Source organism: Cervus canadensis, chromosome 2 (assembly GCF_019320065.1).
Source record: "Cervus canadensis isolate Bull #8, Minnesota chromosome 2, ASM1932006v1, whole genome shotgun sequence".
NCBI classification, from domain to species: domain Eukaryota; kingdom Metazoa; phylum Chordata; class Mammalia; order Artiodactyla; family Cervidae; genus Cervus; species Cervus canadensis.
Window position 1 is genome coordinate 106169434 of NC_057387.1, and position 22215 is coordinate 106191648.

At 44.3% G+C, this 22215-nt stretch overlaps 1 protein-coding gene across 2 annotated transcripts in view; it reads left to right on the forward strand.

Moving 5' to 3' along the window:
- Positions 1-22215, forward strand: part of CSMD2 (CUB and Sushi multiple domains 2) — a 679919-nt gene that overhangs the window by 64985 nt on the left and 592719 nt on the right. For both annotated transcript variants that reach the window (XM_043461986.1, XM_043461987.1), the window contains exon 2: positions 8798-9014. In XM_043461986.1, the coding sequence (XP_043317921.1) occupies positions 8798-9014 (217 nt within the window). The remainder of the gene's footprint in view (positions 1-8797; positions 9015-22215) is intronic.

The following is a 22215-nucleotide window of genomic DNA, read 5'->3' on the forward strand; positions in this document are numbered from 1 at the left end:
GCTGTGGAAAAAATGAAGCAGGAACCTGGAGCACTGGTTTGAGGGGAGGAGGGGTGGGTTCTGGGAGGTAACACTTGACTCAGGAAGTGAGCGAGCGGGTCACATGGCTCTTGGGGAAAAGCTTCCTGGGCTAAAGGTCGAGCAGATGCAAGGTCCCAGGGTGGCATGAGATGGGCTTAGGCAGCATGGCTGATCACCAGCACAAAGGGATGAGAGATAGGAGGGCGGGTCAACGGGTAGCCAGGTGGCCCTTCAGGTAGGGCTTTGAGTTGTGGCGAGGACTTTGGCTTTTATGCTGCATAGAATGAGAAGCCAGAGAGAAATCTTTCTAAATGTCAATAAAGAAAAACACATTACCAAGGAAAAGACAGATAAATGTGAGTGCTCATAGAAACCAAACATTTTATTCTATGTGAAAAATCTAAATGAAGCAGAAAAGCACACCACAGGTGCTTTGATTCCTCAAGGGAAGAATTAAATTTACTGAGGAAAGTTGAAAGGATGTTGAATCTGAATGATAAGGAGATAGATGCTAAATAGGACAAGAGAGCATCTTTTGGCATCTATCAAGTAGGTAAAAACTTTTCGGTAAGATAATACACAGTGTTGATAAACATATAGTAAGATAGGCTTGCCTAGACATGGCTGTTAAAAATATCACTGGCGGGGACTTTCTTGGTAGTCCAGTGGTTGTCTCCTTGCTTCCAATGTTGGGGACAAGGGTTGGATCCTTGGTCTGGGAACTAATCCCACATGCTTTGTGTGTGTGTGTGTGTGTGTGTGTGTGTGAGTGGTCAGTCTTGTTTGACTCTTTACGGCCCCATGGACTGTAGCCTGCCATGCTCCTCTATCCATGGAATTTCCCAGGCAAGAATATGGGAGTGGGTTGCCATTTCCTTCTCCAGGGGATCTTTCAGACCCAGAGATGGAAGCTGCGTCTCTTGTGTCTCCTGCATTGGCAGGCAGATTCTTTACCACCAGCGCCACCTGGAAAGCCCCCACAGGCTGCCTAGAGTGGCCAAAAATAAATAAAATAAAAATGAAAGGGTTAAATATAACAGAGCTTGTTATTTGTGATAATATAAATAAATACTTTAACTTAAAAAACCATAACATAATTAGTGCATGCTTTCTTGAAAGTATTTGTGTGATCCAGAGCTAAAGCTGCAGAAATATTCCTACCCTTTGACCCGGGAACCTGCATTTTTGGCAGTCTGTGCATCTATCTAGGGAAATTGTCCAAAAACAAATGCATGTTCTCCAGGATTGTCCTTGAAGCCCAGGCAGGTCTTGGCTATGTCTGGTAGCTGCGTTGACTAGGAGGAGGTAGGGGTGGGAGAAGGCAACCCATGCTTCTTCCTGAGAAAGAGAAGCATGATCTCCTTGGATGAAAGTCCATAGCAGTGGTCCTGTCTCTAGAGCAGGTCACCAGACGTTAAGAAGAGGTAGTCCTTTCCTTGGATGAAATTCAGCACCTTCTCGACGTGAAGGCCCTTTTGCCATGCCCTCCCACTCTACTAGCCTATCCATCTGGAGTGGCCACTGTGGGTTATAACTTTGTCAACTCACTAACCAACGTTTAACTCCAGGGAAACTTCCAAATGAGTCTGGCTTCCAGCCCTGTCTGACCAGCTCCAGCAGCGCCTTCCACAGAAGTCAGCCTGTCTCCTATGGATGGCGACCCCCATCCCTGAAACCGAAGCTGGATGCAGTTACCGCATAAGTGAACATTCGTTCTGGGACTCTGGCCATGGAAAAGCATTTTCCACTGCACTGACCAGCATGCTGTCACCAGATTTTACTAAGAGGCCAGGTCTTATTTATAATGGAAAAAATTATCCAGAAACAATTTCAGTGTTTGAGACTAGGAGAATGGTTGAGTAAATTCTAGTATAACTATATACTGGAATGTGGCACATCCATTTAAAATGCTGTTGGTGAACAGATTCAATATCTTGGGGGAAAAGCTCATGTTATAATGTTTACTGAATTGTTGCAAAAGAAAGCCGAGAAATGACCTGAATGGCCATCAGCAGGGGAGTGGTTGAATACATTGAGATACATCCAGGCCGTGGAATATTACACATTTATATAAAAAATCAGTTAGATACGGATCTACTGACCTGGAAGGTGTCCCCGATGTATTGTTAAATGAGAAAGCAGGTTGCAGAGAAATGAACACAACTACGATTTCATCTTTAAAACAAAATAATAAAAATTCTCTCAGAATGTGTCCATTTGTTTGCATGAGGAATGAGAAGGTTGTAGAGAGAGTTACCTGCCTGTTAACTTTGGTAGCTTTGGGATGGGTAGAAAGGAGAGCGACTGGGGGCCTTTTTGTCTTCACACATCTTGGTGTTGCATTTATGCATAGCCATGCATATTACAAGTGACACTGACTTCTGTAACTAAAGACTGAAGAATAATTCACTGAAAAAAAGAGCCCACAGAATTAAATATACAGTACTGTCTCAATGATGTGAAATATGCATGGAAAAATCTAGCAAAAGAAAGAAAATATTAACAACAGTTGCCTCTGAGAGGGAGGTGAGATGGTGATGTTTCCTCTTTTTAAATCCCTGTCTCTATTTTCCAAGTTTTCTATAATGAGCAAAAGGTATGGGGTTTTCCTGGTGCCTCAGACAGTAAAGAATCTGCCTGCAGTGCAGGAGACCTGGGTTCGATCCCTGGGGTGGGGAAGATGCTCTGGAGAAGGGGAATGGCTCCCCACTCCAATTGCCTGGAGAATCCTATGGACAGAGGAGTCTGGTGAGCTATGGTCTATGGGGTCGCAAAGAGTCAGAGATGACTGAGCAACTAACACGTACATACATTATTATACATTGTTGTTTAAATGTAATGGCCCCTGCCTTCTCACCAGCTGGTCTTGCCTTTACTTATTACAGCCTGGCCTCTGTCCCCTGTGTCACCTGCCACCTGTCTTTGCTGAAATTCATGTACCCATTCAGCAAACACTTATTGAGTTCTAGGCACTGGGGGTGCAGCAGAAACCAAGACAGAGCGCCCACTCTCAGCATCCGTACTTCCAGAGGGACCATTTGACATCAAACCGAGTGACCTCCTCCCAGACCCTCCCCTCAGTTTCTCTGTGATGCTCCATACACTGAGTCACCTTCTCCTATCTAGGCGTGACCTCTGGTTCTCGTCCCACCGTTCTGCCTGCACCCCTGCCTCCCACTCTGTCACCTCTCTTGTCCCCGTGCATGGAAAGTGTTCCCGCGGGCTCTGTTCTGAACCTCTTCCCCCAACCCCCGATTTCTTTCTCCGCCACAGGACGTGTTGGTCATACGCAAATTCTGAACTAGAAACTGTAGACCCACACAGGTCTGAGTGGGATGCTGGGGACAGTAGTGAAGGATGGTTTCAATGGTTGTCTGGGACACGAATGAGGGTGGTCCTCAACGTGTGACCCCTGTGGGGTCTATACTCGAGGACCGTTCTGAGCACCCTTGTAGCACAGTACTGCCACGTGAAAGTATTTGCTTATGTTTGGTTTGTGATCCAGGCCCCATGACCCATCCCAGGGTCTAACCTAGAGGAATGAATGAATGAGTGACGTAGTGCAAGGACATCACAGACAGGTTTTAGAGGGGTGAGCTGAGTAGATCTGGTGCCCATGGGGTGAAATTCAGGAACGTGAACCAAGGGAAAGTTGCAGAGCTAGGAGCTTTATTTCGTTATTATTGGAGCTGAATATTTTTCTGGTTTCTGGACTGCTTATGTCTTCCTTGTGAACTAACTTATTCAAGACCCTATCCAACTTTTCAACTATAGTGATTGTTGTTTTTCTGCTTGTTAGTAATAGTTCTTTCTGTATTAAATATATTACTTTTCTGTCTTTTTCTGTGGCTTTTGCTTTTGTTTCTATTTTTGACCTACACATACTTTTTGTATAAACTATCAATCTTGTAGTATCTTCCACAGCTCTTACATTCAGAAAAATCAGTCAGATAATTATTTGTGCACATTTCCTTCTTATTAGTTTTTTACTTTTTTAAAAAAAACTTAGTTTGCTATATGGTATGAATTGAGATAACTTAATTCTTTTCTCAAACACTTAATTAGTTGACCTTGTAAAATGGTTTTCTTTTCTCATTGATTTTTAATGCTGTCTTATACATATTTTAATTTCTGTGTCTATTTAAGGCTATTCCTATAATGCCGTTTCATGTTCTGCCTGTCCACTCTTGGGCCACCTTCATGCTATTTTCATAAGCATCATTTGGTGATTCTGTTTAGTATCTTGTAGAATGAGAATACTACTTTTTTACACCTTTTCAAAAAATATCCATTGTCTGTGACTGTCTATTTCTTCCAGTTAAACTTAGGTATCTTTTTTACTAAATTTAAAGCAGGTCATTGGGCTTTTGATCAGAATTGCATTAAGCTTATAAATTAACTTTTCAATAACTTTTCAGAAGGTTAATATTCCAAATTAACCTTTCGGAAGTTAGTCTTCCACTCAAGATTACATATGTCTCTCCAATTATTCAAATTTTTTTTATCCTTCTCTAAAAGTTATTTTTGTATAGGGACTGCCCATTTAAGTTTATTTCCATTCACTATATGCATTTTGTAGTTATCATAAATAAGACCTTGTTTCTTTATTTTTTATCTGTCACTGACATATGGAAATGTCATTGATTTCGTTTACTTATTTTGTGTTTGGCTACTTTATTGAAATTTTTTATTAGTTCTAATAGCTTTCTAATTGATTCTCCTGGGTTTTCTGGGTATATTAATACATCATCTGCAAGCCATATTTTTGCTTGCTCTTTTTTCATTTCTTTTTCTTGCCTCATATGGATGAGCTCTTCTAATAAGGCATGAAATCTCGGAGGTGATAGTAGCATTTTTATCTCATTCCTGATCTTAATCAGATGTTTCACTGTAAGTAGGATGTAGGTTATTATTTTGAAATGGATGCTCTGTAATGCTAAGGAAGTAGCCTTTCTCCTACTTCTAAATGCTTACTTTAATCAGGGTTACATGTCTAATTTTATTAAATGTTCATTTAGCATTTATTCAGAAGACTTTAGCTTTTTTCCCCCTTTAAAATGGGATACTTTGTGTTATCCCTCTTTTGTATTAAAAGAGATTTTTCAATATTAAAGTCATTTTAGAGATTAACTGCCCTTTGTTAGTTAATCCCTAAAGTAGGCTTTAAAAAAAATTAGTGGTGAGTTAATTTATCAGCATTATATTGGATTGGCCAAAAAGTTTGTTTGGATTTTTCATGTTATAGAAAAATCCAAATGAACTTTTTCATCAACTCAGTATTTGAGACAGTGGACCTGGAGTGGACTGCTGACATTTAAATCCTGTCTCTGAGTAATGGGGTGACTTGGGCTCCCTTCTTTCATTTCTCTTTGCTTTAGTTCTTCATCTGTAAAATGGAGATGATATGTACAGTATCTACCTTCTAGGGCTGTTGTGAGGATTAAACAAGTTAGTATGTGTAAAGTTCTCAGAAGAGTGTCTAGCCAAACACTCACTAAGTACAAGCACCATATTAAATTATTGAGAACTTAACATGTGTCTGGCACTGAGCTTGGGGTATGGATTCAAATATGGGAAAACTCAAGTTAGGTCTGTCTTATGAAGCTTACAGCCTGGCAAGAAGACGGATACTTATGAATGTGTCACATGGGAGCATGGGCCTTTGCTTCTATGATAAGTGCTGCCAAGGAGAGGTGGTGGTGTCAGGAAAGCATATCATAGAGGGTTTGAACTAGTCAAGGAGAGACCCTTGACTGGGAGCTGAAAGAAAATAGGCCAGGGAGGACAGGAAGAGTATTCTAGGAAGAGAGGACAGCATATGCAAAGGTCCTGTGGCAGTGAGAGTGTGATCAGTGCAAAGGACTGGGAAGGGTGGGGCGTTTGTTTTCTACCAGATGTGTTGAGAATATAATTGACACATACCACCATGTACATTTAAGGCATATGGCATGATGATTTGATAGATGTATGTTGTGAAATGATTACCACATAAGTTCAGCTAATGTCCATTTTCTCATACAGAACAAGAACAAAAGGAGAAAACAAGAAAGGGGAAATAAAAAGCTGTTCTCTTTGTGATGAGAACTCTTAGGATCTACTCTTTTAACAATTCACCTGTCTATCTTACAGCAGTGTTACCATAGTCATTCTGTTGTACATCACATCCCTTGTAGTTATTTATTTTATAAGCGGAAGTTTGTACTTTTTGACCACCTTCCTACAATTTCCCTTCCCCACCCCATGCCTCTGATAACCACAAGTCTAATCTGTTTTTCTATGAATTTGTTTTTTGGAGGGGTTTGTTTGTTTCTTTAGATTCCACATATAAGTAATAGCATACAGTATTTATCTTTTTCTTTCTGACTTATTTCATTTAGCATAATGCCTTCAAGGTCCATTCATGTTGTTGCAAATGTTAGCATTTCCTTATTTTAATGGCTGAGTAATATTCCTCTAACAGAGGATGAGGTGGTTGGATGGCATCACTGACTCAATGGACATGAGTTTGGGTAAACTCCGGGAGCTAGTGATGGACAGGGAGGCCTGGAGTGCTGCACACTCATGGGGTCGCAAAGAGTCGGACATGACTGAGCGACTGGACTGAACTGAACTGAACTGAATATTCCTCTGTGTATATCTCACAAATAATTTATCCATTCTCCGTCAATGGACATTTAGATTGTTTCCATGTCTTTTTTTATTGTAAATAATGCTTCTACGAACATGGAGGTGCAGATATCTTCTCGAGTTAGTGCTTTTGATACATTTGGATGTATTCCCAGAAGTGGAATTGCTGCATCATGTGGTAGTTCTAATCTTAATTTTTTGAGGATCCTTCATACTGTTTTCTGTAGTGGCTGTACCAATTTACATTCCCACCAACAGTGCACACAGGTTTTCTTTACTCTATGTCCCTGCCAGTATTTGTCATCTTTTATCTTTTTGATGATGGTCATTCTAACAGGTATGAAGTGATACCTCATTGTGGTTTCAATTTGCATTTCCTTAATGACTAGTGATGATGAGCATCTTTTCAAGTACCTGTTGGCCTTCTGCATACATATCTTCTTTGGAGAAATATCTATTCAAGTTCTTTAGAGGGGTGGGATTTGGCTGGAAAGCTAGTGTGGATACAAGGCTAAGAGGTCATTAAGGGTCAAACCATGCAGAGACCCTCATAGGTCTACAAGTAATTTTTCCCTACTGAAGAACAGTGATGAACTATGGGAGGTTTGATGTTGGTGAGGGGAAGGGGAGGTGACCTGATTTGATTTCTCTTTCGAAAAGATGTCCCCGGCTGTAGTGTAAATGTTGAACCAGGGTACATGTGGTCGACCAGTTAGTAGGTGGTTATTATGGTGGTCTAGGGGAGAGATGCTGTGGGGTCAAGGGAAATGGAGATAGAGACAGGGTGATAGGTTGTCCATGGGGCTGTGAGGAAGAGGAAAGCGTCAGGAAAGGGTGGGTGGAGGACATCGTGAGCCTGCATCTCCCAAAGGAGATGTCAGGTCTGGAGCTCAGAGGGAGGTCTGACATGGAGTGTGAAGCTGTGAGTCATCAGTGCACAAGAGGGAAAATCCTCTAGAATAGAAAGGGGGAGAGACCCCAACACGGACCCTGGAAAGGAGCTGGAGAAAGCTCAGTGGGGGCGAAGATGGCAAGTGAGTGATGTGGGCGGAAGCTGGAGACCACGCTGTGCAAAGCATCATTGCATCACCAGGGCTCCAGGTAGATGAGTTCCCCATCCAAATCTACGTGAGCCAGGCCCCCCCAGGCGGTGCTCATGCTCAGTGTAGTCTGAGATGCTTTGCTCTGAGAGGGGCATTTCCAGAAGGGAGGGGTGAGCAACAGTGTTAGAGGCAGCTGAGAGAGAGGTCTGTTGAAATGAGGACTAAACAGTATCCGCTGGACCCATCGGTGACTTTAGTGGATCTGTTCAGATGGATCAATAGGATCAGAAAATAGGAAGGAAATGGAGACAGAAAGAATAGACAGATTGTGTTTTCTAAAAATTAGGCTGTGAAGGAGAAGAGAGAGACAGGGCTGGAGGGAGAAGAGGAGTGGAATGGGGAGTTGCTTTCTTAGTCGTAGATTCTTGAGCACATTTGAAACAGGGAAGTTCCGGTGGAGAGGAGACAACTGAACACATGTAATATACTTGAGAGAGAAACATGTATAAGGTTCATGAAGATTAGGGAGAGATAGGATGCAAAGGGCATGAGCGAATGTCTTTAGATGGAAGAAGGGCTGGTTCATCTGCAGGAGGCAGAAAGACCACGTAGGGTGGGCTGGATGGGTGGGGTGGAATCGGGAAGACAACAATGGCATCCCCACTGATGGCTTTTATTTTCTGTGGAGATGGGAAGAGAGGGTGGGAGCTGAGCAGAGGGACTGGAGGGTCAAGGGACCATGGAAAATGGAGAACATTTGAAATCATCTTTCTGGCATTTAGTGTTGTAAAGAGGAAGTTCTGTCTGGTCTGCTGGCTTTTAGTTCAGACTCTCTGAGCCTTGTTTCCTGTCTCACCGAATCGTTCTGGGGCTTGAGTCCAGCGATGCTCATTTTATCAGCTGGACAGGGCACAGTGCAATCTAGCTTGCACTCGGGGTCAGTCATCCCACTCCCCCCCCCCGCCCCAACACAGTGAGCATGGGCTGGTCCGGAGGGAGAACCTGGAAAAGGGGTTTCATGATCATCTAACACGTTGCGCCCATCCCTCTGGCAGAGTCTCAGAGTTCTCCTGGCCATACTGAACGGCTCCCTTTCTCTCTCCCAGGCCAGAACTGCACCTTCCAACTGCAGGGTCCCAATGGCACCGTTGAGAGCCCGGGGTTCCCGTATGGCTACCCCAATTACGCCAACTGCACGTGGACCATCACCGCAGAGGACCAGCACCGGATCCAGCTTGTGTTCCAGTCCTTTGCCCTGGAGGAGGACTTCGACGTCCTGTCGGTGTTTGATGGGCCACCCCAGCCAGAGAACCTGCGAACCAGGTACCACCCCCTCCTGCCCGTGGCCAGCAGCTGGGCCTGAGCCAAGCTGACTAGGGGGAAGAACCAGCCTGGGTGAACGGTAGTCAACAAAGACCTCTGTTCTTATGAGGCCTGCCCTCAATTTCTCTTTCTTTATAGTCCCCAATTCCTTTCTCCCACTTAGAGGTTCTCAGTAGTCAGATGGATGAGTAGGGCATTTGGGAAGACTAGATAGAAAACATAGAGAGCAATTCAAGTCTTTCTGTTGAAACTGATTTTGCATGCATATGCAAGACATACGTCCCTTGGACCCAGCAGGTATGAGTTGAAGGCTAGTAGCGACTATGTCTTGCATCCTATGTTGGAAAACCATCAATACTTTGTTGGAAATGGCCTTGGATTTGTGTGGCTTTGACTCTGGGTATAGAATGGAGAATTTAAGAAGTTCCCACTTTTTTAGAACCCATCACAGGTGATGGAAGAGAAAACTATGGTGAGGACGAGACTGCTTTCTGGTACCCCTGAACTGGTTCCCGAGGGGAGAGTTCATATCAAGGAGGAAGACAGGGAGGGAGAGCACCACCTCTGCAGAAAGAGCAGACTTTGGTGGGATAAAGGTCGAGGCTCCACAGTCACAGCTTTCCAGGTTTTGTTGACCTGGTGGCCTGCCGTGCTCCCTCACAAGACTCCTCCTGGTTCTGCCCAAAGGACATTGGGCTCCCAGGGAGACAGAGAATCAATGGCATGCCAGCCAAGCCCTGGGGAGGTCAGGATGCTAATTGGCAGTGCAAGGATGCGAGGTTCCCTGCCAAGTCCCTAACCTTAAGGCTTTGTTTAAGATGCTCTTGGAGAAGAGTCACAGACAGCATCCCCAGGACAGTGCCAGCCCTCTTGCTCACTCCCAGCCCTCTCAGGGCAGTGCAGAGGTGAGGCCACCAGGCCTGCCACAGGGGTGGGCCTCTGGGGCTCCCCTGACTCAGTGTCCTTCCTGACGAGACCAGGCTTGTCCATCCACCCTTGACATTCCATAGGAGTTAGCACACAGTAGGTGTTCACTGAACTTGGGTGAAGAGACTGGAGTCCTCTCCACTCATTCATTCCACAAATATTTCATGAGCACCTACTGTGTTCCAGACACTGGCCCTAGTGCTGGGGACACAGCCGTGGGCAAAACAAAGCCACTGTCTTTGTGGAGGTTACCTGCTGATCGCAGGGGTCGGGGGCAAAGGGTAGGTAGGCCTGGACTTGAATGTGTGAGTTTAGAGTTCAAGGACATTGGGCAGGGCTGGAGATATAGAATTAGGAGACTGGGACTGGACAGAGCTGAAAACCGGGAGCCTGGACTATTGGATGCTGAGCTCAGGTGATCCCATCGGTGGGGCACCCACATAGACTCTCAGGGAAGGTTTGAAAGATGGTCAGATCGGGAACTTCCCTGGCAGTTCAGTGGCTAAGACTCTGTACTCCCAGTGCAGGAGATCTGGGTTTGATCCCTGGTTGGGGACCAAGATCCCACATGCCACAACTGGAGATGCAACTAAGACCCAGTGCAGCCAAACAAATAAATAAAAGCAAATAAATATTAAAAAATAAAAAAAGAAGAAAATCAGATCAGGCCAATGGAGTGGTTGGTTGGTATACAAATGGCTGGAGGCAGATTCAGCATCCTGAAGTTCTTCCAGCTTTCTTTACTCTTGAAACAGGATGCACTCGTGGGTGATCAAAGCTCTATTTTCTGACATTTGGGTTCTCTGGCTCTGCGAATGAAATGTAGAAGACCCCCAGAGGTGGGGATGACTCTGGCAGGAAAGGGTGGGGGTTTCCAGGACCTAAGGGCTGTCCTGGCAAGGACCTGGATGTGTTTCCAGCCAGGGCACAGTCCTCTCTGACCAACCAGCATGATTGAGGAGGAGGCTCCTGGGGTTGGTACCTTCACAAGGTCGTCCCTGCCCTGGCTCCTCATCCCTGTTGTCATCCTCCTGTGCTCGCTTCGGTTCATTTTCACTGCATATGGTTTTCCTAGACAACTTTTCTCCCTCCACACTATCACTGTATATGGTTTTCCTAGACAACTTTTCCGAGGAAGGCTATGGCACCCCACTCCAGTACTCTTGCCTGGAAAATCCCATGGGCAGAGGAGCTTGGTAGGCTGCAGTCCATGGGGACGCTAAGAGTCGGACATGACTGAGCGACTTCACTTTCACGCATTGGAGAAGGAAATGGCAACCCACTCCAGTGTTCTTGCCTGGAAGATCCCAGGGACAGGGGAGCCTCATGGGCTGCCATCTATGGGGTCGCATAGAGTCGGACAGGACTGAAGTGACTGAGCAGCAGCAGCAGACAACTTTTCTCCCTCCACACCACTATATGGGATCATACCCCCATTCTTGCATCTGGTTTGTACATTTGCATTTTCTTCTTTTTTTACTCAATTAGTCTTGCCAGAAATTTGCCTATTTTATTGGTCTTTTTAAAGTTCCAACTCTAGGGCTATCAATTTTATTCCTTTCCTATTGCCCAACTTATTGATTTCTGCTTTTATCTTTCTTCATCTTTCTCTCCCACTTACCTTAGGCTGGTGTTGCTCTTTTGTTGTTTTCGTGCATTGAATTAGTTCCGTTACTTCTTGTCTGATATTAAAAACATTAAGAGACATTTTTCTCTAAGCACAACTTTGACCATATCCTATAAATTTTGATGGATAGTTGTTATTTTAGAAATAGTCTCTAATTGCAGTTTTGTTCCTTCCTTGACTCTAGGGTTTTTTTTTCCATCAAAATTTCCAAGTAATATTTTTATACTTGTTATTATCAAATTATACTGCTTTATGTTCAGATTATGGTTTCTATTTTAGAGAATTTTTGACTTTTTTCTCTCAGTATAAGATCATTTTTGGTAAACATTCTGAGTATTTGAAAGGAACATGTATTCTATGGTATTCTATGGTGGAAGGCTGAAGAAATTCATGTTATTAATATTGCTTAGTTTTTCTGGTTTCTTATTTATTGCCTAAGTGCAACTGATTCTCTTAACATTTTCACTGTTTTTTTTTTTATCAATTTCTCCTTTTATTTCTAAGTTTTTATTTTGATTATTTATTTCTAAGGTTATATATTTTGATATATAGTCTTTAGCATGTCAGTATTTTTAAGTAGCAGATATTCAGAGTCAATTATAATTCTCCCAATATAAAAGTTATATTTATCCCCCCCTTTTTGCCTTAAATTCTACTGTGATACAAGTATTGCCACTTTTATTTTAGGTTTGCATTTATCAACCATCTGCCAATTCCTCTATTTTAATATTTATATATCATTGTTTTATGTATCTCTTAGATTTTTGTTTTGAAATCTTTCATAAGAATTTTTATTCTTTAACAGAAAAGTTTAATTCACTGACACTTTTTGTTGATAATTGTTTTATTTGTTCTTGTATAATATCTAACACTTCTGTTTTTAAGCTTCCTTACTATCTTTTCCATTTCTCCATCTTTAAGCACAAGTTTTCTTTGCCTTGTCCCTGATTTTTATTCCACTGATGGTTAAATGTACTTCTTGAGAACACATTTTAAGCTGTGTTTCTCTGTCACCATCTTGTCTAGTGAGCTAGTGAGCCTCTTTCTTAGGTCTCACCAGCACTACATCTTGTAGAAATTCCTTAGAGTTTGCAGCATGTGGGTGTCCATCTCTTTTTCCTAGCTTCCACGTGGAGGTATATAGTCTTTCTTTTCATATACCTTGGACTATTTCCTTGACAACTTAGAGGAGGTCAGATTGAAGGACAGTTTAACATATTGTCTTGGCTCTCCATCTTGAACTGGAAATCTCTAAGATTTTTATTCTTTTTGATTTGCTATTGTGAATAGAATTATTTTATTTTTGGATGATTCATTGTTAATATGTAGAAATACAATTGATGTTTGTATATTGATCTTGTATCCCATGACCTTGCTGATAGCTTTTTTTTAATAATTGTGGATAAAAACAGTTTTAGTTCTTCCTTTTCAATCTGGATGCTATTTATTTATTTATGCTTAATTGCATTAGATAGAATGTTGAACACATCCAATATTCAATACAATATTGAATAGAAGTGGTGAGGGTGGACATCCCTACCTTGTTCTTGATCTTAAAATAGTCTACCTTTCACCTTTTAAGTGTGATATTGGCTGTAGGTATTTGGTAGATGCCCTTCAAATGAAGGTCTTTACATGGAGGGTTTTGGCATGGTCTGGCTGCAGTGTGGAAAATGCATTGGTTTGGCAGCCAGACTGGTGACATCCAGGTCGGGCAAGAGACAATGGTAACCTGAGCTAGAATAATGAATAGAAAAGAAGGCATGGGTTTGTATGATGCTACGGGAAAGTGTGGTCCTCAGAGTTAAGGGTGGATTTGTAGGGATTGTATACTGGGAGTATGAAAAAGGAAGGGGTAGAGGATATCTCTGCAGTGTCTGGTTCAGACACAGAAAGCAAGCCAGATCAGCCTAATGTGAAATCCAATCTCCAGGAAAATGTGTTCTCATGGCATCCCGGGAGAAGCGAGGATTTTTTGTGCATTGTTTGTCTTCATTCGTCTAGCAGAGCAGTTAGGTCACCTCTCTCACTGTGTTTTCCTGGGAGACAGAGGGTTCAGTGGTGACGGGCCCAGATTTATACCCAGCTGGCCTCTACATTTATTTGTGCCATGACTGGTGCCAGGTTTGGCTTCTCTGAGCCTCACCTACAAAGTGGTGGCAACACTGACCCGCCTCACAGGGGCGTTGTTGTGAATCACCTGCTGTAGATTGGTAGTGCCCATACACATTATTTGCACCCTTCTCTGGCCTTCTGCTCTTAGGAACTCAGACTGCGCTAGAGCACTTTGGTGCCTGTCTTGACAATTCCTCTGTGGCCCACCCATTAGACTGTTTACACGGGGGGCTGCAGATGTGGAGGACGGACATTGAAGGAGAGACTGGGCTCAAGGGAAGTCACTCGTTGTGGGTGGCATTGCTGATCCCACGGTAGCCCAGCAGTGGGCCTGGGGGACTGGCAAGAAGCCTGCAGCACGGTTCTCTCTGCATTGCTTGGGGTTTTCTGTCTCAGGTTTGATAGGCGTAAGTTTCATAATTCTGCCCTTTGTGCATTTTAATGCGTTTCTCTTTTCTTCCCTTACTTTCTCTCAATTATTTTCACTCTGTTTATGGATGCATTCCAGCAAAAGGCTGGAGTCACCTTCCCACCCCAATTCTGAATCCTCTTTATACTTGTCTTTCTCTAGCTGCTAGCTCATGGGTTGTGTTGTGAGCAGCAAACTTCCTTCCTGGTTAAAGTCAAGCTCCTGGAGGCTGGGAATCAAGCCTTCTACCACAGTTGGCTGTGGCCAAGCCATGCAGTAAAATATATATCTTGTGCATGCAAAAAGTGAATTCCAGCTCCTTGCTAGCTGCTTGGCATAGACAGGTCACTTTGACTCTCATCCTCAGTATTCTCATTCATGAAGTGAGTGTATCGGTATCTACTTCGTAGGTTGGTTGATAAGGATTTCATTAAATAATGTGTGTAAACTGCTTTAAATTGTGATGAGATGTAAACAAAAGAAATACTTGTAAGTTGGTAGAAAAAAATTAGAAAATACAACTAAGCAAACACACACACGCAAACCCAATAAATGTGTAAGACACGAGGTAGAACAGTGATTTTCAACTGAAGGTGATTTGGACCCCAAGGGAACATTTGGCAGTGCCTGGAGACATCTCTGGTTGTTACAGCTGGAGAGGGGCCATCTGGTGGGTCAAGGCCAGAGAAACTCTTAAGGGCTACCATGCACAAGGCAGCCACAAATACCAGTGGTGTTGAGGCTGAGAAATCCCAAGGTAAGCATTTAAGGAGGAGTTAAGACTTTTAGCATCAGACGTACGTGGGTGCGAATCCTCTTTCTGTGTCAGTGATTTTGGGCAAGTAAGTCAACCCGTCTGGGCCTCAGTTTCCTCCTCTGCAAAATGGGGAACTCTAAAGTGATTCTATGTACTGACAGCTGCTGCTAGCATCGCTAATGAAGAGGTGCCAATAGGCACACCGCACACAGCTTGTTCTATATGCAGATGTCATTCATCTCCCAACAACTCCCTTTCTCCACCAGGAGTTCACAGCCATCTTCTTGAAAGCATCTCACATTTCATCTGGAGCTATTCACAAGCAGCATCCCAGGGTGCCAGAAGGCAGCGTCTGGCTGCTTGAAATTAAATTTACAATAGAAGCTGATCAGATTCTTCTCATAATGGATCAGGGTGGGAAATGGGAGTAGGAACTGGTCCTGAAGTCTGAGGAGCCTGTAGGAGTTTAGAAATTAGCAAGAAAAGAACCAAGAGCCGCCTAGATGATGCAGTGTCAGCCCTGCCTGGATGAATTACTGAAACAATCCCCACATCTCTGCTTTTGCACAATTAGATGGCCCTTCTGTACTGGCAGACATCCTATTGCATTGCAGTTTAATGTGGAATGAAGTTTTCTAATGGAACATGAGCAAATGTAATCTATGGAGCTGCTGCTAATAAACTACATCACTGTGTGTTGGAGGATTTATAGGGCACCGGTGATGACTGCACCGGTTAAGCACAGCTAAGCATCCCTTAATTTAGACATTTGGGCTCAGGTTTTGGGAAACACAGCAACTGGTTTCCCCCCCGTTGCTGGCAATACACATTCTGTCATCCGCCTAAGGTAGAATGCAGTTTTAGTCGTTTGGGACTTGCTGCAAATTTCACTCAACCAGCATTAGACACCTGTTTGGAAGTTGTAAAAAGTCCACAAATTTGCCAGATTTACTGTCTTCTTATGACTGTGTGTTGCAGCAGAGGCCCCCTAAAGGACCTGCCTACTGGATATCTTAAAAAGTGTGCCTGTGCGCCGATACGGTTGTCCTTGGAGGATCCTGTCCCCAGAATGCCTTGAGAATGTGTTCTTGTGGTCAGGAGGTGGCTGGGGGGACCCATGGGGATGAGGGAGCATTCCTGTTTAAGATTAAAGCAGAGGAAGGATACTGGAAAGGAGAAAGAAGAAGTGATGACACCACGCACCTCTTGTGGGCCAGCTACCATGCTAGACACGTTCATTCACTTGTCATTTCTTCAACATTTATTGAATGCCTACCAGGAACACCAGGTGTCGGAGATACAACAGTTAACAAGACAGCCTCTGCTTTCAAGCAACTTACAGTCTCTTTGAGGAAACAGATAAATAAACAGGCGAAGGCAGTCCAGAAGGCTATGGCTGGGGAACCTGATGTACGTAGTCGTGGGGAGATGCTTGTAGGCCCTGATCTGTGGGCCTGGGATGCCAGCCCTGCTTCTACCCCCTTTGCTGAGTTAATGCTCACTCATTTTTCGTATCTCAACTCATTTGTCGCTTTCTCACCTGGGGAATCCTCTGTGACACCCCTACTTCTCAATTCGATCCAACCCTCTTGTGATATCCCTCAGATTACTGTGTGTCTGTCCTTCATGGCTTTATATGTGCATGCTGTGTGCGTCTTAGATTTCTGCCCATTTCCCTCACAAGATTGTAGGCTCCTTGGCTAGAGAGACTGTTTGTCTTATTCTCCCCTGCATCTCCAGGGCCTGACCCATAGGAGGCACTCAACAAATATTTATGGAGTGAATGAATGAATGGCCTTTGGAGATAAGGATCCCCTAATAGGGCATGGAAGGAGGAGTGGGGAGACTGTTTGAAGTCAAGAGAATAACATGTGCTCAAGTCAAGGCAAAATCAAGAGAAAGGCAAGATGCAGAGAATTCGCTAGGGGTGGAGTGTTGTGGGGAGGTTGGGGTGTGGCCAGCCCGGATCCCCAGGAGCCCTGTATGCATGCTGGGGAGCTCACAGGATGGAAGTGGGGACATACCTAAAGGTCCTAAACAGTCATTACACATCATATGTAATAATTCAGCAACACCCCATGAGTTGAGTAGTATTCATTCTCTTTGCAGAGGTTAAGTAAATGTGAGTGGCTAGTGGAGGAAGGGACCACAAGTCTCCTAGAACCAGAAGCCAGGCTTCCTTTTCCATGTCCAAATGCCATCTGACTGCTTGGGGCTCATTTGCATTCACTCCACTTCCCTTTAAAAAATTCATTCTGTTTTCCTTTTTTAAGCAGTTTCTTTAAAATAGTAAAAGTAACAGGAACTCAGTACTTAAAAAAAAGAAGAAGTCAAGCTGTACTGCAGTGTATAGAATGAAAAAACACAAGTGCCTCCTTTCCCAGGCCCTGTCCCAGCCCTGCTCCCTGGAGGTCACTGCTGTTAGCAGGTTGGTGTGTGTCCAATTTCTTTTTAAATAAAGATTCATTAAACTGCCCATGAGGCTTATTGGGACATCCATCAGCCCCTTAAAAATTGTTCTGATGAATTAAGTGTAAACTAATTAGAAACATGGATTCAATTACCCTCGAAACACACAAGGGTTTAATAATTAATAGGAAGAGGGCTTGAGGCCAAAGGCATTATGGATTTTATCAAACCCCTAACATCTGAAAAGTAAATATGTCTGATTCATCCTAAATGCGGGCAAATTTGCCATCCAGAGGCAAACCTGTTGGTAGGAGCTTCACATTTAATCGAAGAAGTTATGTCTGATTAATATGGAGTCAGCTGAAGTGTGCAGAGGCCAAGGCCTACGAATGCTACCGGACGGGGCTGCCTGGAACAGGGCAGCCGCCTGTCTTTCTGGGTCACCACAGTTGGTTTGGTACATGACCTTTCCCCAGGCCAGCTTTGGGGGACCTGCTAAGGCCCCCGGTGATACCGCTGACCCCTCTTATGGGCCCAGACAGCTGGGGAGCAATACTGGCCCAAGAAACACTGTAAAACATTGGGGGGAGCATTCTGTTTATCTCCCTGGACGATGAGCTCTAATGACTTAGGTGGACAAAGAGGAGGATCAGAGTGGTTGGAACATTTACTTGTTGTGTGCCAAGTGCTTGAAGTCCCACCGCTTATTCAGTCTTCATAATTTTCCCACAGGTAAGAATTATCACTTCCATTTTTATCCATTTTTTTCTTATCCATTTTTTCCATTTGAAGGAAGCCGAGTCTCAAAGAGGCTATGTGCCTTGGGGGAGATGTATTCAAAAGCTCATATTATCTACAGTGATACTTTGCATAAAATAGATACCTAATGAGAATCTACTCTATAGCTCAGGGAACTAACTCAGTGCTCTGTGGTGACCTAGATAGGAAGGGAATCCAGAAAAGAGGGGATCTATGTATACATATAGCTGATTCACTTTGCTAACACAACCTTGTAAAGCAATTACACTTCAATAAAAAGAAAATGCTTTTTAAAGCACACAGTCACACAGGTCTGTACAACCACATCAAGGCTGAGGGGGCTGCAGAAGGGAGCGAGCAGGGTCTGCGTTGACCCGTGGGCAGCCGTGTGCTCTATCACCTGATGCCAGAGGGTGGGTTTGGGCAGACGTGGTGGGGGAGGTGTTGGCGCGGGTGATATACAAAGCCAGGTGGGCAGCAGTGTCGGGGTCCTGAGCAATCTCTCCCTTCACAGTAGGGCCCTGTGGTTCAAGGTCAAAGTGAATTCTTGTGGCAAAGCCTTGCCTTGCTCATTCGCCAAGTCTGCTATTTAGGAGCAGCCAGAACGCAAGGCCCCATGCAGCCCGAGTCTTGGACCAAAAAGCTGTGCTGCCTGCATCCCTCCCCATGATCAGTCCCGCCCACAGTGTCACCAGGTGTTGTCAAAGACGTGAGTTTACCCCAGAATGGAGCTGGTTTCCCTCTGACCCTCCTTTGCCTGTCTCTTGCAACTGGTGGCCAATAGGGGTGTTGCTGAGATAGGAGTGTATCCCCTTCTGTATCCTCAGCTCATTCCCTGAACCTTTGGGACAGCAGAAATCAAGGTACAAGGCTCCCTGGTAACCCTGGGATGTTGTCCTCAGGGAGAGGCAGGTTTGGTAATTTTAGCATTTACTCCATTGGTCAGCAGAAATGGTACCCAAGTAAGCATCTCCCAAGCACTGAGCTCCTCATTCACTTAAAGTAAACATAAAAGAAAAACCAATTCTTAGTCTCTTAGTGAACAGAGAGCCACTGTTAGTGAGAACTGGGATGAGGAGACATGGGGTCTGGCCCAGCACAGCCACTGGTGTGCTTGTGACCTTCACCAAGTCCCATCCCTTCTCAGGACCAGCTGCATTTTCCTGACTTATAAATTGAGGACTTAAGTCCAAGAGAACACCAAAGCTTCTCCCAGTGCTGAACTTGTGTGATTGAGTGATATTGGAAGTGTATGTGGAAGGGCTATAAAATACTCCTGATCTTCTTGGATTATTGCTGCCGTATTCAGGTACTGCTCTTGGCTTTTTCAATAATTTCACCATTTGTCTTTGGCAGAAGGGTTTATTTTCCAGTGGCCTGTTAAGCAGGGTGGCAGAGAAGGCTAACTGTCTGCCATCATTCTTGCTTCTCTTCCACTGGGCAGTGCTGTCTGTGGGAAACAGCTGCCAGACTGGGTCAATATTTCTCAGCCTCCTTTGCATTGAGGTGGAGCTGGGCACCTTAGTGGTCAGTAGAAAGTGGATGAACTAATGGTATCCGTCCCTGGCATGGCCCAGAGAAGCTCCCTTGTAATCTGCTCTGTCTCTTTCCCTGAAAACAGATGTAGGAAGCCTGGATACCTGGTGGGTCTTATGCAGTAGGACCCACCCCCTCCCTTGACTGCTGATTGACTGGATTTTACATAAGTGAGACATAAACTTGTGTACACACTTGAACCTCCCAGAGTCCAGGGTTTATCTGTCGCTGTAGCTAGTGCTTCCTTGGCCATTGCAAATTCTGAGTCTTGGCATTTCAGAATTTATTTTAGAACCTAGAGGTAGGTGAGGATTCTAGATAGCAGTGTCCATTAGCTTTCCAGAATTGATACTTGCTTTCAGGGAAATGAAGCTTCTGGTGGTCTGGCCTTTGTGCCTAAAAATTAGGTCATTGACTGATAAAATACAGTATTTTTAAGCAACTTTATTTGTGCTCTTGACTTGGTGGAGTCTTCTTGGCACCAAATGTGGTTCTGCTTATAGTCCTCTCTCTCCTATTGCCTGTAGCCCCAGCTGAGCATGCATGTGTGGTGTGGTGGTTAAGAAAGGGGCCTTGGAGCTGGCCTGCCTGGGTTTGAGTCCCAGTTCTGCCTCTTTAATGGTGGTGAGATGCTGAGGGAGTCACTTCTCTCTGAGTCTCAGTTTCTATATCAACAAAGTTGGGATTAGAGTAGTGCCTACCCTTAAGGAAGTTGTGAAGATTCAACTCCCCTACAGGCGTAAAGTGTGCAGAAGATGCTGGGCACATAGTAAGCATCAGGTCAATGTTAGTCCTCTCCAAAGCCCGTCCCTCCCGACTCCCTCCACCGCCGCCACAGCGATCCAGGCTACCGTCACCTTTCGCCTTGATTCTCACTGCAGCCCCCTGCCCAGGCTCCCTGCTCCTTGTTGCCGTCGTTCAGTTGCTCAGCGATGTCTGACTCTTTACAACTGCATGGGCTGCAGCAAGCCAGGCTTCCCTGGCCTTCACCATCTCCTGGAGTTGGCTCAAACTTACATCCATTGAGTCAGTGATGCTATCCAACCATCTCATCCTCTGTCGCCCCCTTCTCCTCCCGCCTTCAGTCTTGCCCAGCATCAGGGTCTTTTCCAATAAGTCAGCTCTTCGTATCAGGTGGCCAAAGTGTTGTAGCTTCAGCTTCAGCATCAGGCCTTCCAATGAATATTCAGGGTTGATCTCTTTGCAGTCCAAGGGACTCTCAAGAGTCTTCTCCAACACCACAGTTCAAAAGCATCAGTTCTTTAGCGCTCAGCTTTCTTTATGGTCCAATTCTCACATCTATACATGACTACTGGAAAAAGCATAGCTTTGACAAGACGGACCTTTGTTGATAAAGTAATGTCTCTGCTTTTTAAAATGCTATCTAGGTTCGTCATAGCTTTTCTTCCAAGGATCAAGTGTCTTTTAATTTCATGGCTGCAGTCACCATCTGCAGGGATTTTGGAACCCAAGAAAGTAAAGGCTATCACTGTTTCCACTGTTTCCCCATCTATTTTCCATGAAGTGATGGGATCAGTTGCCATGATCTTAGTTTTTTGAATACTGAGTTTTAGGCCAGCTTTTTCACTCTCCTCTTTCACTTTCATCAAGAGGCTCTTTAGTTCCTCTTCTCTTTCTGCCATAAAAGTAGTGTCATCTGCATATCTGAGGTTATTGATATTTCTCCCAGCAATCTTGATTCCAGCTTGTGCTTCATCTAGTCCAGCATTTCACATTTTCTACTCTGTATATAAGTTAAATAAGCAGGGTGACAATATACAGCCTTGACATATTCCTTTCCCAATTTGGAACCAGTCCGTTGTTCCGTGTCTGGTTCTAACTGTTGCTTCTTGAGCTGCATACAGATTTCTCAGGAATCTCTGTCTAAATAATAAGGGAATATAAGTGAAGGGTGTGTTAGTCACTCAGTCGTCTCCAACTCTGTACGACTCCTTGAACTATAGCCCACTAGGCTCCTTTGTCCATGAGATTCTCCAGCAAGAATATTGGAGTGGGTTGTCATTCCCTTCTCCAAGGGATCTTCCCGACCCAGGGATCACTTCCCTGGTTACTCAGATGGTAAACAATCTGCCTGCAATGCAAGAGACTTGGGTTTGATCCCTGGGTCAGGAAAAACCCCTGGAGAAGGGAATGGCAACCCACTCCAGTATTCTTGCCTGGTGAATCCCATGGACAGAGAGGCCTGGTGTGCTACAGTTGATAGGGTCACAAAGAGTCAGACATGATTGAACGATTAATGCTTTAACCTTACTAGTTTTTAACCTAACATCTTTGTTCTGTTCTAGGATTGCATCCAGGAAACCACATAATGTTTAGTCTTTCTGTCTCCTTAGGCTTTCTTGGCCATGACAGTTTTGCCCCCTTTCCTTGTTTTTGATGATTGACAGCTTTGAGGAATACTGGTCAGATGCTGTGTAGAATGTCCTTCAGCTGGGATTTGTCTGATGTTCTCATGATTAGACTGGAGGAATGTGTTTGGAAGGAGGGCTCCCTTTTCATCACATCATCTCAGGTTGACATGCTGTCAACATGGCTCATCTATGTTGATGCTGGCCTTGATCACCCGGTTGAGTTCAGATTGTCAGTCTTCTCCACTGTGAAGTGCTGCCCTCTTTGGAAGGAAGTTCCTGTGTGCAGCCCA